The 15,240-nt window shown below is 46.8% G+C and overlaps 1 protein-coding gene across 1 annotated transcript in view; it reads right to left on the bottom strand.

Annotated features, from left to right (window-relative positions):
* Positions 1–7,294: 7,294 nt before the first annotated feature.
* SH3BGRL2 (SH3 domain binding glutamate rich protein like 2) overlaps positions 7,295–15,240 on the bottom strand; it is an 86,148-nt gene continuing 78,202 nt past the window's right edge. The window contains exon 5 of the mRNA XM_063916868.1: positions 7,295–8,215. Coding sequence (XP_063772938.1) covers positions 8,201–8,215 — 15 coding nt within the window. The 3' untranslated portion in view covers positions 7,295–8,200. The remainder of the gene's footprint in view (positions 8,216–15,240) is intronic.

The raw sequence follows: 15,240 nt of genomic DNA, 5'->3' as shown, positions 1-15,240 counted from the left end.
GCCTTGACAGATTTAGGCTGTGGCAGGCCTGCCACAGAATGTGCAAGTTGAATTGTGATACAAATCCAACGAGCAATCGTCTGCTTAGAAGCAGGAGCACCCAGCTTGTTGGGTGCATACAGTATAAACAGCGAGTCAGATTTTCAGACTCCAGCCGTCCTTGAAATATATATTTTCAATGCCCTGACAACGTCCAGCAACTTGGAATCCTCCAAATCGCTAGTAGCCGCAGGCACCACAATAGGCTGGTTCAGGTGAAACGCTGAAACCACCTTAGGCAGAAACTGAGGACGCGTCCGCAGTTCTGCCCTGTCCGAATGGAAAATCAGATATGGGCTTTTATACGATAAAGCCGCCAATTCTGACACTCTCCTGGCTGAAGCCAGGGCCAGTAGCATGGTTACTTTCCATGTAAGATATTTCAAATCCACCGATTTGAGTGGCTCAAACCAATGGGATTTGAGAAAATCCAAAACTACATTAAGATCCCACGGAGCCACTGGGGGCACAACCAGGGGCTGTATATGTAGTACTCCTTTTACAAAAGTCTGGACTTCAGGAACTGAAGCCAATTCTTTCTGGAAGAAAATCGACAGGGCCGAAATTTGAACCTTAATGGACCCTAATTTGAGGCCCATAGACAATCCTGTTTGCAGGAAATGTAGGAATCGACCCAGTTGAAATTCCTCCGTCGGGGCCTTCCTGGCCTCACACCACGCAACATATTTTCTCCAAATGCGGTGATAATGTTGTGCAGTCACCTCCTTCCTGGCTTTTACCAGGGTAGGGATGACCTCTTCCGGAATGCCTTTTTCCCTTAGAATTCGGCGTTCAACCGCCATGCCGTCAAACGCAGCCGCGGTAAGTCTTGGAATAGACACGGTCCCTGCTGAAGCAGGTCCCGTCTTAGAGGTAGAGGCCACGGATCTTCCGTGAGCATCTCCTGAAGTTCCGGGTACCAAGTTCTTCTTGGCCAATCCGGAGCCACGAGTATCGTTCTTACTTCCCTTTGCCGTATAATTCTCAGTACTTTTGGTATGAGAGGCAGAGGAGGAAACACATACACTGACTGGAACACCCACGGTGTTACCAGAGCGTCCACAGCTATTGCCTGAGGGTCTCTTGACCTGGCGCAATACCTGTCCAGTTTTTTGTTGAGGCGGGACGCCATCATATCCACCTTTGGTTTTTCCCAACGGTTCACAATCATGTGGAAGACTTCTGGATGAAGTCCCCACTCTCCCGGGTGTAGATCGTGTCTGCTGAGGAAGTCCGCTTCCCAGTTGTCCACTCCCGGAATGAACACTGCTGACAGTGCTATCACATGATCTTCCGCCCAGCGAAGAATCCTTGCAGCTTCTGCCATTGCCCTCCTGCTTCTTGTGCCGCCCTGTCTGTTTACGTGGGCGACTGCCGTGATGTTGTCCGACTGGATCAACACCGGCTGACCCTGAAGCAGGGGTTTTGCCAGGCTTAGAGCATTGTAAATCGCTCTTAGCTCCAGTATATTTATGTGAAGAGACATCTCCAGGCTTGACCACACTCCCTGGAAGTTTCTTCCCTGTGTGACCGCTCCCCAGCCTCTCAGACTGGCATCCGTGGTCACCAGGACCCAGTCCTGTATGCCGAATCTGCGGCCCTCTAACAGATGAGCACTCTGCAACCACCACAGAAGAGACACCCTTGTCCGTGGAGACAAAGTTATCCGCTGATGCATCTGCAGATGCGATCCGGACCATTTGTCCAGCAGATCCCACTGAAAAGTTCGTGCGTGGAATCTGCCGAATGGAATCGCTTCGTAAGAAGCCACCATCTTTCCCAGGACTCTTGTGCATTGATGCACAGACACTTTTCCTGGTTTTAGGAGGTTCCTGACAAGTTCGGATAACTCCCTGGCTTTCTCCTCCGGAAGAAACACCTTTTTCTGAACCGTGTCCAGAATCATTCCCAGGAACAGCAGACGTGTCGTCGGGGTCAATTGAGATTTTGGAAAATTCAGAATCCACCCGTGCTGTTGCAGCACTACTTGGGTTAGTGCTACTACGTCCTCCAGCTGTTCTCTGGACCTTGCCCTTATCAGGAGATCGTCCAAGTAAGGGATAATTAATACGCCTTTTCTTCGCAGAAGAAACATCATTTCGGCCATTACCTTGGTAAAGACCCGAGGTGCCGTGGACAATCCAAACGGCAGCGTCTGAAACTGATAATGACAGTTTTGCACCACGAACCTGAGGTACCCTTGATGTGAAGGGCAAATTGGGACATGCAGGTAAGCATCCTTGATGTCCAGGGACACCATAAAGTCCCCTTCTTCCAGATTCGCTATCACTGCTCTGAGTGACTCCATCTTGAACTTGAATTTTTGTATGTACAGGTTCAAAGATTTCAGATTTAGAATAGGTCTTACCGAGCCGTCCGGCTTCGGTACCACAAATAGTGTGGAATAATACCCCTTTCCCTGTTGTAGGAGGGGTACCTTGACTATCACCTGCTGAGAATACAGCTTGTGAATGGCTTCCAATACCGTCGCCCTGTCTGAGGGAGACGTTGGCAGAGCAGACTTTAGGAACCGGCGAGGGGGAGACTTCTCAAATTCCAACCTGTAACCCTGAGATACTACCTGCAGGATCCAGGGGTCCACCTGTGAGTGAGCCCACTGTGCGCTGAAATTCTTGAGTCGACCCCCCACCGCCCCTGAGTCCGCTTGTAAAGCCCCAACGTCATGCTGAGGGCTTTGCAGAAGCCGGGGAGGGCTTCTGCTCCTGGGAGGGAGCTGCTTGGTGCACTCTCTTACCCTTTCCTTTGCCTCGGGGCAGATATGACTGTCCTTTTGCCCGTTTGTTCTTATAGGAACGAAAGGACTGCGGCTGAAAAGACGGTGTCTTTTTCTGTTGGGAGGGGACCTGAGGTAAAAAGGTGGATTTCCCGGCTGTTGCCGTGGCTACCAAATCCGATAGACCGACCCCAAATAATTCCTCCCCTTTATACGGCAATACTTCCATATGCCGTTTGGAATCCGCATCACCTGACCACTGTCGCGTCCATAAACTTCTTCTGGCAGATATGGACATCGCACTTACTCTCGATGCCAGAGTGCAAATATCCCTCTGAGCATCTCGCATATAAAGAAAAGCATCCTTTAATTGCTCTATAGTCAATAAAATACTGTCCCTATCCAGGGTATCAATATTTTCAGTCAGGGAATCCGACCAAACCACCCCAGCACTGCACATCCATGCCGAGGCGATGGCTGGTCGCAGTATAACACCAGTATGAGTGTATATACTTTTCAGGGTAGTTTCCAGCCTCCTATCAGCTGGATTCTTGAGGGTGGCCGTTTCAGGAGACGGTAACGCCACTTGTTTTGATAAGCGTGTGAGTGCCTTATCCACCCTAGGGGGTGTTTCCCAGCGCGCCCTAACCTCTGGCGGGAAAGGATATAATGCCAATAACTTCTTTGAAATTAGCAGTTTTCTATCGGGGTTAACCCACGCTTCATCACACACTTCATTCAATTCCTCTGATTCAGGAAAAACTACAGGTAGTTTTTTCAGACCCCACATAATACCCCTTTTTGTGGTACTTGCAGTATCAGAGATATGCAAAGCCTCCTTCATTGCCGTGATCATATAACGTGTGGCCCTACTGGAAAATACGTTTGTTTCTTCACCGTCGACACTAGATTCGGTGTCTGGGTCTGTGTCGACCGACTGAGATAAAGGGCGTTTTACAGCCCCTGACTGTGTCTGAGACGCCTGGACAGGTACTAACTGGTTTGCCGGCCGTCTCATGTCGTCAACTGATTTTTGTAACGTGCTGACATTATCACGTAATTCCATAAACAAAGCCATCCATTCCGGTGTCGACTCCCTAGGGGGTGACATCACCATTACCGGCAATTGCTCCGCCTCCACACCAACATCGTCCTCATACATGTCGACACACACGTACCGACACACAGCAGACACACAGGGAATGCTCTTATCGAAGAGAGGACCCCACTAGCCCTTTGGGGAGACAGAGGGAGAGTTTGCCAGCACACACCCAAGCGCTATAAATATATAGGAACAACCCTACAGAAGTGTTGTTTCCTTTATAGCAGCTTAATATATCAATATCGCCAAAAAAGTGCCCCCCCTCTCTGTTTTTTTACCCTGTTTCTGTAGTGCAGTGCAGGGGAGAGTCCTGGGAGCCTTCCTCGCAGCGGAGCTGTGCAGGAAAATGGCGCTGTGTGCTGAGGAGATAGGCCCCGCCCCCTATTTCGGCGGGCTCTTCTCCCGGTGTTTGTGAGACCTGGCAGGGGTTAAATACATCCATATAGCCCCAGGGGCTATATGTGATGTATTTTTAGCCAGAACAAGGTATTATCATTGCTGCCCAGGGCGCCCCCCCCCCAGCGCCCTGCACCCTCAGTGACCGCTGGTGTGAAGTGTGCTGACAACAATGGCGCACAGCTGCAGTGCTGTGCGCTACCTCATGAAGACTGAAAAGTCTTCTGCCGCCGGTTTCTGGACCTCTTCACTTTTCGGCATCTGCAAGGGGGTCGGCGGCGCGGCTCCGGGACCGGACTCCATGGCTGGGCCTGTGTTCGATCCCTCTGGAGCTAATGGTGTCCAGTAGCCTAAGAAGCCAATCCATCTTGCACGCAGGTGAGTTCACTTCTTCTCCCCTAAGTCCCTCGTTGCAGTGAGCCTGTTGCCAGCAGGACTCACTGAAAATAAAAAACCTAATAACTTTTTCTAAGCAGCTCTTTAGGAAAGCCACCTAGATTGCACCCTGCTCGGACGGGCACAAAAACCTAACTGAGGCTTGGAGGAGGGTCATAGGGGGAGGAGCCAGTGCACACCACCTAGTCCTAAAGCTTTTATTTTTGTGCCCTGTCTCCTGCGGAGCCGCTAATCCCCATGGTCCTGACGGAGTCCCAGCATCCACTAGGACGTCAGAGAAATATTAGATAATTTGATTAAAAGTTATTTCTTAAAAAAATACAGTAATTCTATTTTGTTTTGAAAAGTGCGCCAAACAAGAAGTCTTCACTCTTCATTTGTGTATGTACTTAATGTCACAATCCGGGTAACTAGACACCATTTTCTGCCAGTTACGTGCCTCCTGAGATTGGCTCAGCGTTCCAGGGCCAGGGGTTCAGCTTGCTAGGTGGTGTATTGCTTGCATTATCTTGTTTGTTGTTCCACAGCGCTGGCTTAGCGGCCTTCTCAGTGATGTCACTTACTACCAGTATGGTGTTCTCAGTCCCGCCGCGGCCACGATCTTACGGCATTGGAGCTGAAGGTGACATTCTCTCTGCACAGCGGCTGCCGCCACTGTGTGTGTGAAAGAGTGTGGAGCCTTCTGTTACCGCGGCCTTCGCCGCCATTGTAGTTTGGCACATGGTTCTTTTCCCCTTCAGACTCTGTCATGGGCGCAGCCATGTTGGATGTAATCACATGTTACTCTTTCCATCAACCTGCTGTGCTGCTGGAGCCTGGGGTAATTGTCAACCAATGCTTGCTTCCCAGCAGGTATAAATATCCTGTCCCAGCAACCAGGAAGCTGTCAGTGCTTCGTTTGTCATTCCGGTGATTCCAGTTTCTCCTCTGCTGTGAATGTTCCAGTCTTCCGTTCTCCAGAAACCAGCACCAGTTTAACACCTTGCGGTGCAGCCTGACTTCCCTGCCTTTGCACTCCGTTCTGTTACTAGATCCCACCAGCAGCTTCCAGCGGTGCCTGGTTTATATTTCCTATCAGGACTTTGTTACTAATACCATTCATATCAACATATATCATCTCAGTGCTACATCTGTGATTCCCAGCATCACAAGCACTCCCCGCTAAGTTCCTTGGACACTGGTCTCATCCAGCAACACTCAGAGACTCTCAAGAACCGTCTTATACCTTTTTCAAATAACCACTGTGGTATAAGTTTAATAAAAGTCTTAAAAGTTATTTCCAGTTGTCGTGGTCACGCCTTCGGGCTTTGGTGCTGCAGCTGCTCTGCATGTCTAGGAGTTTCATCTCACCTCCTAAATTCAGCTATCAGTCAGCCCCTGCAACTGAGGCTTCCCACCACCAGTGCCAGCCCTCAGTTGTGACACTTAACTGGTTTAGCATGTATGTCTGCTGGCAGCTTTGACAACCCCTGGTTAGCAAAATATACATTTTATACATCAACTATCCTTTATTGGAGATGTTCTTTCAAGAGTTCTCATATATGCTACTTACAGCGAGACACACAAAACTACATGGCAAACTCAATATTTGGTCCTACTAGTGAATTACAATGGTAATACAGTGTTGCATCAGGTACATAAACATTTCTAATCACACAGTTATTATTGCGGTCTCTTTAGGGTTCACCAATGTTATCCACATTATGCTCCATCTGCCATCTCACTGTCAGGTTTGTCAATGTGATACGACGAACACCACAGGAAGACCCACAATTATCACGGAGTCATTTTTTTATATGGTGCACACATTTAATAGTTTGCTTGTTTAAACTCTTAATTGAACCATATTTAGGACCTGATTCAGGTTGAGTAGCAGAATCTGTTACCGCTTCTATCGGATGCTGGGTGCCACCCAGCATGCAAAGTGACGTGATCGTAGGAGGGTGGGTGGTGGTGGTGACCTAAAGACGCACCCTACACCCTAGTTTGGCACTTCTCCAGTCACCCAGGAAGATGATAAAGAGTGTCAGGCTGCCTTTCCAGGATGTGGTTGGGGAAAGGACCATGCTGCCTTCCTTGGGTGTTGGCAGCGATCTCCCACACCTTGTTACGGCCCTGCTTGCAAATATTTTCCTCCATCCAAGAGAGACTTACAAAAAAGTGTTTTTTCCCCCCTTCCCCCTACCCCAAATACTCTTTCCCCATTATCCTCCATGCAATTCACAGCCCTCGTTAGTCCGTTTCCTCCTCCAAGCATTCTACAGTCAACGTCCTAGACATCCCTCTCCGATCATGTATTCCATTGCCAATAGCGGGATTTATACATCACTGTACCAGCAGCACTCACACTTTAAAGATGGGAACTAGTTAAAAAAAACCATCTACCCATCTTGGTAAAGAAGACATAGTTAAAAGGTAGCCTTATGCAAACTTTACCAAATAACTTTGCATGCCATGCAATTGTGTGTCCTGCCATAAGCAGGTGCAGTAGGATTTCTGGATCACACTTATATACATTAACACATAGCTGGATAGCAAGGAGAAGAGCGGTTTAAACACAACTTTTGATTAAATTTTTAAAGCAAATAAATAAAATAAATAAATGCAATATCATTTCCACACAAATGTTCTCTCTAATGCAGGAAAAAGTTTACTTGAAAAATAATAATTTACAGTCATATAGCATTTGCAGTTTCTCATACAGAGTGAGGTAATAGAGTGGATATTTTCGTTGAATAACCGCTCTATCACTGGAAAGGTGGGTTACATTGAAAAAAACAAAAAACATATACAATATTGACTTTAAGGATGATCTATTATGAACATGCAACTGTGCTGCGCGATGACCAATAGACTTTTATCATGACTATGATGTGACTTAGATTGACGATTTATTGCTATGGCTCAAAGCAGTTTAATTTTATTAGTACATACATCCTTTTTACATTACAAGAAAGTTCTACATGTGGTCCCTGTTTTACAAACAAGCATAAAAAAAAAAAAAAAAGGAGGTGGGGGGGAATCTTTTTTGCCAACATGGCTCATATAAAAATATAATCATGTGATCTGGGTTCAATTCCTAAAATATTGCACAATCTATAAATGAAAGAGAAAATTATTTTTCAAACTATTACAAGTTTGTGGTTTATGGTAGCCACAGTGAACTAGTATATGAATTTGCAGTATGGCAAGTTCATCTCACATATACACATAAGGTGATAGGATACCTTAATCTAGACCTAAAGCCGGTAACAATCCTTTAGGCAAAGTACCAAAAAAGGCTGAAAAAGTGGAATTGTTCAGGATGTTGCTGACATTACAGACGGAAGACCAGCTCAAATAAAGTGTGAGGTGTTTGCAGCAAAACAGGTTATATACAAATGTGCCCATTAGTAATGAGATACTTGTAATTTCAGAAACCCTGTGTGGGGCAATGTAGAATTATCATGGCTGCCTCCTAATTCCACCATGGATGACACGATGATGGTATATTGAACTAAAGTTGTGTGCTTTATCTCTGGAACACAATACTTCTAGATTTCTGCATCCTGTGGAGGAAAAACAATAGTTAGAACCAAATATAAAACTGATCCATATGAAAACAAACTTCACTCTACAAATTAATTGCTATGTATAGCAGCTACTTTTTTTCCTCTGATTTTATTTCAAAAAGTGTAAAAATTCAAAAACAAAAAAGGTCATTGTTTATAAACATTTATTCATATAGCGCTAACATTCCATTGCACTTTTACAATTGGGAACAAAACTAGACTGGATAATAAAGGCAGAAAGAAGTGGGCCCAGCTGTCAATTTTATACACGTAGACAAGTGCTAAATATTGCAAACTGTTTCAGCCAGATTACGCAGGTAAAAAAGTTTGCTGGTGGGCTGTACGATCCAGTCACACAGTAAATGTTGGCCTGGGGTCGGAGGGTGGTGCGAGAGTAGAAAGAACAGGTGAAAGCGTGAGAGGGAAAGTAATTGTAGAAGAGCGTACGGAGATTATGGGCCTCAGAGCCGGCCATAGGTATAGGCAAACTAGGCAATTGCCTAGGGCATTTGATATGCCTAGGGGCATCAGCAGCTTCTGCTGATTAAAATGATATGTGGCATGCCTATATTCTGTGTGTAGCATTTCATATGCAGATACAGCTGCAGTCTCACACAGTATATAGGCATGCTGCATATCATTTTAATCAGCAGAAGCTGCATGTTCATCCTAGCCACATAGCAATGAAAATAAGATGAATTTTCATAAAAAAAAGGTGTGCATTGAGGCAAGATTTATGAGGACACATCTGTTTCCAAGCAGAGGCAGAGGTCACAGTGTTAGTAGCAGTGCGAGTGCTGTGTGCATGTGAGTGGGTTGGTTGTGCAGTAGTGTTCAGAATATGTGTAAGGAGCATTATGTGTGTCATGTAAAAATGCATTAATAATGTGCAACATACTGTATGTGTAAGGGGCACTATGTGTGTCATTATGTGTATAAGGGCATTAATAATGTGCAGCATATATGTAACAGGGTACTACTGTATGTGTGTCATTATGTGTATAGGGACACTAATAATGTGTAGGGGGCACTATGTCATTATGTGTATAAGGGCATTAATAATGTGCAGCATATGTGTAAGAGACATTATGTGTAAAAGGGCATTAATAAAGTTGTCATAATGTGTAAGGCACATAATGTTTATAAGGACATTAATAAGGTGTCTCATGTGTAAGGGGCATTACTGTGTGGAATTATGTATATAAATGCATTACTAATGTGTGGCATTATGTGTATAAGGTGCTCTACTATGTGACGTTGCGTATAGAAAGGGCACTACTGTGTCGTCTAATGTGAATAAAGAGCAATAAGGTGTGGTGTAATGTGAATAAGGAGCAATTCAGTGTGATGTAATGTGAATAAGGGGCTCTTCTGTGAGGAGTAATGTTTATAAGGTAAAGTGATACTACTGTGGGATGTAATATGAACTATGGACACTATCGCATGATCAAATGTGAATAAAGTTGCAGTACTGTTTGGTGTAATTGGAATTGGGGTTACTATTGTGTGGTCATGCCCCTTGCCAGCAAAAACACACCCCTTTTTGGGCTGTGCACCAAATGTGCGAACTGTTCCTATTTAAAATATAGGGGGTCCAAACACCAAAATAAGGACTGCTATGGGTGAGGGGTGATGGTGCTGGGAAAGAGGTGCAAGGTCAGAGGCGGAACCAGTGGTGGTGCTAGGGGGCACCAGCCAAATCTTGCCTAGGGCATCATATTGGATAGGGCCGGCTCTGATGGGCCTGATCCTGAGTCGGACAGGTTTCTGTGCACAGACACCAATAGTGAGCTTCTGCATACAGCGCCTGCACAGATGTGGTTTTCCGCGTATCTCCGTCCTATTAGGAGTCGTACAGAACTCACATAGATTTGTATTTCAATGAAATTAGGCATTTGGAGGCAGCAATGATGCAAGTGCACAGTACCACTCTGACTTGTGGGAGTGTAAAAGGAGTGTTGTGGGCATGCATGTGAAGCTCCATGCTTACAGGAAGGAAGCTGGTTTCTCATGGGTCTCTGGCATCTAGCACGCCGCTGGTGCCAGTGCAGAAGTAATGAAAAAAGAAATCACTATTTTATGCCTGGGTCATCACTACTTTCTGTCTACAGGACACATACTGTACATGGAAAAAAAATATTCCTCCTGGTCACAATACACAGCTATAGACTTGTCCAAACATATTTCTGTTCTAGGGGTCTATTTACCAAGCCTTGAATGGCGATAAAGTACCAGCCAATCACCTCCTAATTGCCAGCCAACTACCTCCTAATTGCCATGTCACAAGCTGGGTTTGAAAAAATAGGATTTTAATACCTACCAGTAAATCCTTTTCTCTTAGTTCGTAGAGGATGCTGGGGAAGCTTCAAGAACCATGGGGTATAGATGGGATCCGCAGGAGACATGGGCACTTTAAGACTTTAAAAGGGGTGTGAACTGGCTCCTCCCTCTATGCCCCTCCTCCAGACTCCAGTTATAGGAACTGTGGCCAGGGAGACAGACATTTCGAGGAAAAGGATTTATTTAATTTTTACACTAAGGTGAGATACATACCAGCTCACACCACAAACACGCCGTACAACATGGCATTCAACAACAACGCATGCAACGGCATGATCAACATCAGCCACAGACTGACTGTACTTAACTCAACATGAGTGTAACCAAAACCAAACTGCAGATACGGCCCACAGTGGGACGGGCGCCCAGCATCCTCTACGGACTAAGAGAAAAGGATTTACCGGTAGGTATTAAAATCCTATTTACTCATACGTCCTAGAGGATGCTGGGGAAGCTTCAAGAACCATGGTGTTTATACCAAAGCTCTAGAATGGGCGGGAGAGTGCGGATGACTCTGCAGCACCGATTGACTAAACAAGAGGTCCTCCTCAGCCAGGGTATCAAACTTGTAAAACTTCACAAAGGTGTTTGAACCCGACCAAGTAGCAGCCCGGCAAAGCTGTAATGCCGAGACCCCTCGGGCAGCCGCCCAGGATGAGCCCACCTTTCTGGTAGAATGGGCTTTCACTGATTTCGGTAACGGCAATCCTACCGTAGAATGAGCCTGCTGAATCGTATTAGATCCAGCGCGCAATAGTCTGCTTGGAAGCAGGAGCCCCAATTTTGTTGGGAGCCCACAGGACAAACAGAGCCTCTGTTTTCTTAATCTGCGCCGTCCTGGCGACATAGATCTTCAAAGCTCTGACCACATCGAGAGACCTCGACTCCGCCAAGGCGTCAGTAGCCACTGGTACCACAATTGGCTGGTTTACATGAAACGATGAAACCACTTTTGGCAGAAATTGCTGAGGAGTTCTCTATCAGCATGGAAGATTAAATAGGGGCTTTTGTGAGACAAGGCCGCCAACTCAAAAACTCGCCTTACGGATGCCAAGGCCAACAACATGACTACTTTCCAAGTAAGGAATTTTCACTCAACCTTACGTAAAGGTTCAAACCAAGGAGATTGCAGGAACTGCAATACCACATTAAGATCCCACAGTGCCACCAGGGGCACAAATGGAGGTTGGATGTGCAGCACACCTTTCACGAAGGTCTGAACTTCTGGAAGGGAGGCCAATTCTTTCTGAAAGAAAATTGATAAGGCCTAAATTTGTACTTTAATAGAGCCTAACTTCAGGCCCACATCCACACCTGCTTGCAAAAAATGGAGCAAACGCCCTAGCTGAAATTCTTCCGTAGAAGCCTTCTTGGATTCACACCAAGACACATATTTTCTCCAAATACGGTGGTAATGCTTTGCCATTACTTCCTTTCTAGCCTGAAGAAGAGTGGGAATAACTTCACAAGGAATACCCTTTCTGGCTAGGATTTGGCGTTCAACCGCCATGCCGTCAAACGCCGCCGCGGTAAGTCCTGATACACGCACAGACCTTGTTGTAACAGGTCCTCCCAAAGAGGAAGCGGCCAGGGATCTTCCATGAGTAACTCCTGAAGATCTGGATACCAGACCCTCCTTGGCCAGTCTGGAACAATGAGTATCGCCTGAACCCTTGTTCTTCTTATAATCTTTATCACCTTTGGAATGAGTGGAAGTGGATGGAACACATAGACCGACGGAAACACCCACGGTGTCACTAGGGCGTCCACCGCTATCGCTTGAGGGTCCCTCGACCTGGAACAATATCTCTGAAGTTTCTTGTTGAGGCGGGACACCATCATGTCTATTTGAGGAATTCCCCAATGACTTGTAAACTTCTGCAAAGACCTCTTGATGAAGACCCCACTCTCCTGGATGGAGATCGTGTCTGCTGAGGAAGTCTGCTTCCCAGTTGTCCACACCTGGAATGAAAACTGCTGACTGAGCGCATGCATGTCTTTCCGCTCAGCGAAGAACTTTCGTGGCCTCGGCCATTGCCGCTCTGCTCTTTGTTCTGCCCTGGCGGTTTATGTACGCCACTGCTGTTATGTTGTCTGACTGAATCACGACTGGCAGACCGCGAAGATGTTTCGCTTGCAGAATGCAGTTGTAATGGCCCTTAATTCCAGAATGTTTATGTGCAGACAAGCTTCCTGGCTTGACCATTTTCCCTGAAAGTTTCTCCCTTGTGTGACTGCTCCCTAGCCTCGGAGACTTGCATCTGTGGTCACCAGGATCCAATCCTGAATCCCGAACCTGTGTCCCTCCAGAAGGTGAGAACTGTGCAGCCACCACAGAAGGGAGATCCTGGTCCTGGAAGATAGGATTATTTTCAGGTGCATGTACAGGTGAGACCCGGACCACTTGTCCAACAGGTCCCATTGAAACACCCTGGCATGGAACCTGCCATACGGAATGGCCTCGTAGGCCGCCACCATCTTTCCCAGCAACAGAGTGCGTTGAAGAACTGACACTTTTGCCGGTTTCAGAATCTGTTTTACCATGTTCTGTATTTCCAGAGCCTTTTCCACGGGAAGAAAAAAACCTCTAATTCTGTATCCAGAATCATACCCAGGAACGACAGCCGTGTCGTCGGAACCAACTGTGATTTTGGCAAGTTTAGGAGCCACCCATGTTGTTGCAGAATCGTCAGTGAGAGCGCAACATTCTTCAGCAATTGCTCCTTGGACCTCGCCTTTATGAGGAGATCGTCCAAGTACGGGATAATTGTAATTCCCTGCTTGCGCAGGAGAATCATCATTACGGCCATAACCTTGGTGAAAATCCGTGGTGCCGTGGACAGACCAAACGGCAGCGTCTGAAATTGGTAATGACAATCCTGAACCGCAAACCTCAGGTATGCCTGATGTGGAGGATATATGGGAACGTGTAAGTAAGCATCCTTTATGTCGACCGACACCATAAAATCCCCCTCCTCCAGACTGGAGATCACTGCACGGAGATATTCCATCTTGAATTTGAACTTTTTCAGAAAGAAATTGAGGGATTTTAGGTTCAGAATCGGTCTGACTGAGCCATCCGGCTTCGGGACCACGAAAAGACTCGAATAAAAGCCCTCCCCCCGCTGTGATGGGGGTACCGTGACAATGACTTGATTTTGACACAGCTTTAGTATCGTCGCACATACTACTTCCCTTTCTAGATGAGAAATTGGCAAGGCCGATTTGAAAAATCGGTGAGGGGGCACGTCTTGAAACTCTAATTTGTACCCTTGGGTTACTATTTCTAATATCCAAGGATCCAGATCCGAGTGTACCCAGACCTGACTGAAGAGATTGGGACGTGCCCCCACCGGTGCGGACTCCCGCAGAGGAGCCCCAGCGTCATGCGGTGGATTTGGTAGAAGCCGGAGAGCACTTCTGCTCTTGGGAACTTGCCACAGCCCGTGACCTCTCCCCGTCCTCTTCCTCTCGCAGCAAGGAAGGACCCTCGTCCTTTTTGAATTTATTGGGCCGAAAGGACTGCATCTGATAGTGGGGCGTTTTCTTCTGTTGTGCAGGAACATAAGGTAAAAATGACGGCTTACCCGCAGTAGCCGTAGATACCAGGTCAGTGAGGCAGTCATCAAACTAGACACTACCATTAAACAGTAAAGACTCCATCGCCTTCTTAGAGTTGACATCAGCATTCCATTGATGAATCCACAATGCTCGCCTAGCTGAGACTCCCATGGCATTGGCCCTTGATCCCAAAAGGCCAATATCCCTTACAGCTTCTTTTAAATATGCTGCAGCGTCCCTGATATGACCCAGGGTCAAAAGCACGCTATCCCTGTCCAGGGAAACTCAGATGACAAGTTACCTACCCACTTTTCAATAGTGCTACTCACCCATGCCGAAGCAACGGCAGGCCAGAGTAGCGAACCCGTAGTGACAAATGGATTTTAGTGTATTTTCCTGCTTGTGATCCGTAGGATCCTTTAGGGCTGCCGTGTCCGGAGACGGAAGCGCCACCTTTTTGGATAGACGCGATAGAGCTTTATCCACCGTGGGGGGTTGACTCCCACTTTTCCCTGTACCCAAAAGGAAAGGGATATGCCACTGGAATTCTTTTGGGAACCTGTGCCTTCTTGTCAGGATTTTCCCAAGCCTTTTCAAAGAGAGTGTTCAGTTCCTGAGAGGGAGGAAAAGTGACCGCAGGTTTCTTTCATTTATACATGGCTCTGCAAGGGGGGTGACGGCGCGGCTTCGGGAACGAGCAGCTAGGCGCACCAAGTGATCGGACCCTCTGGAGCTAATGGTGTCCAGTAGCCTAAGAAGCAGAGCCTTTGAACTCAGAGAAGTAGGTCTGCTTCTCTCCCCTCAGTCCCACGATGCAGGGAGCCTGTTGCCAGCAGGACTCTCTGAAAATAATAAACCTAACAAAGTCTTTTTTCTGAGAAACTCTGGAGAGCTCCTCAGTGTGCATCCAGTCTCACTGGACACAGAAACTAACTGGAGTCTGGAGGAGGGGCATAGAGGGAGGAGCCAGTTCACACCCCTTTTAAAGTCTTAAAGTGCCCATGTCTCCTGCGGATCCAGTCTATACCCCATGGTTCTTGAAGCTTCCCCAGCATCCTCTAGGACGTATGAGAAATGACTGCTAAGAGCTGGTTGGCTGGCACTTTATCTCCATCCAAAGA

The sequence above is a fragment of the Pseudophryne corroboree genome, chromosome 4, assembly GCF_028390025.1.
Source record: "Pseudophryne corroboree isolate aPseCor3 chromosome 4, aPseCor3.hap2, whole genome shotgun sequence".
Classification (NCBI taxonomy): Eukaryota; Metazoa; Chordata; class Amphibia; order Anura; family Myobatrachidae; genus Pseudophryne; species Pseudophryne corroboree.
This window is presented reverse-complemented; position numbering and strand designations above follow the sequence as displayed.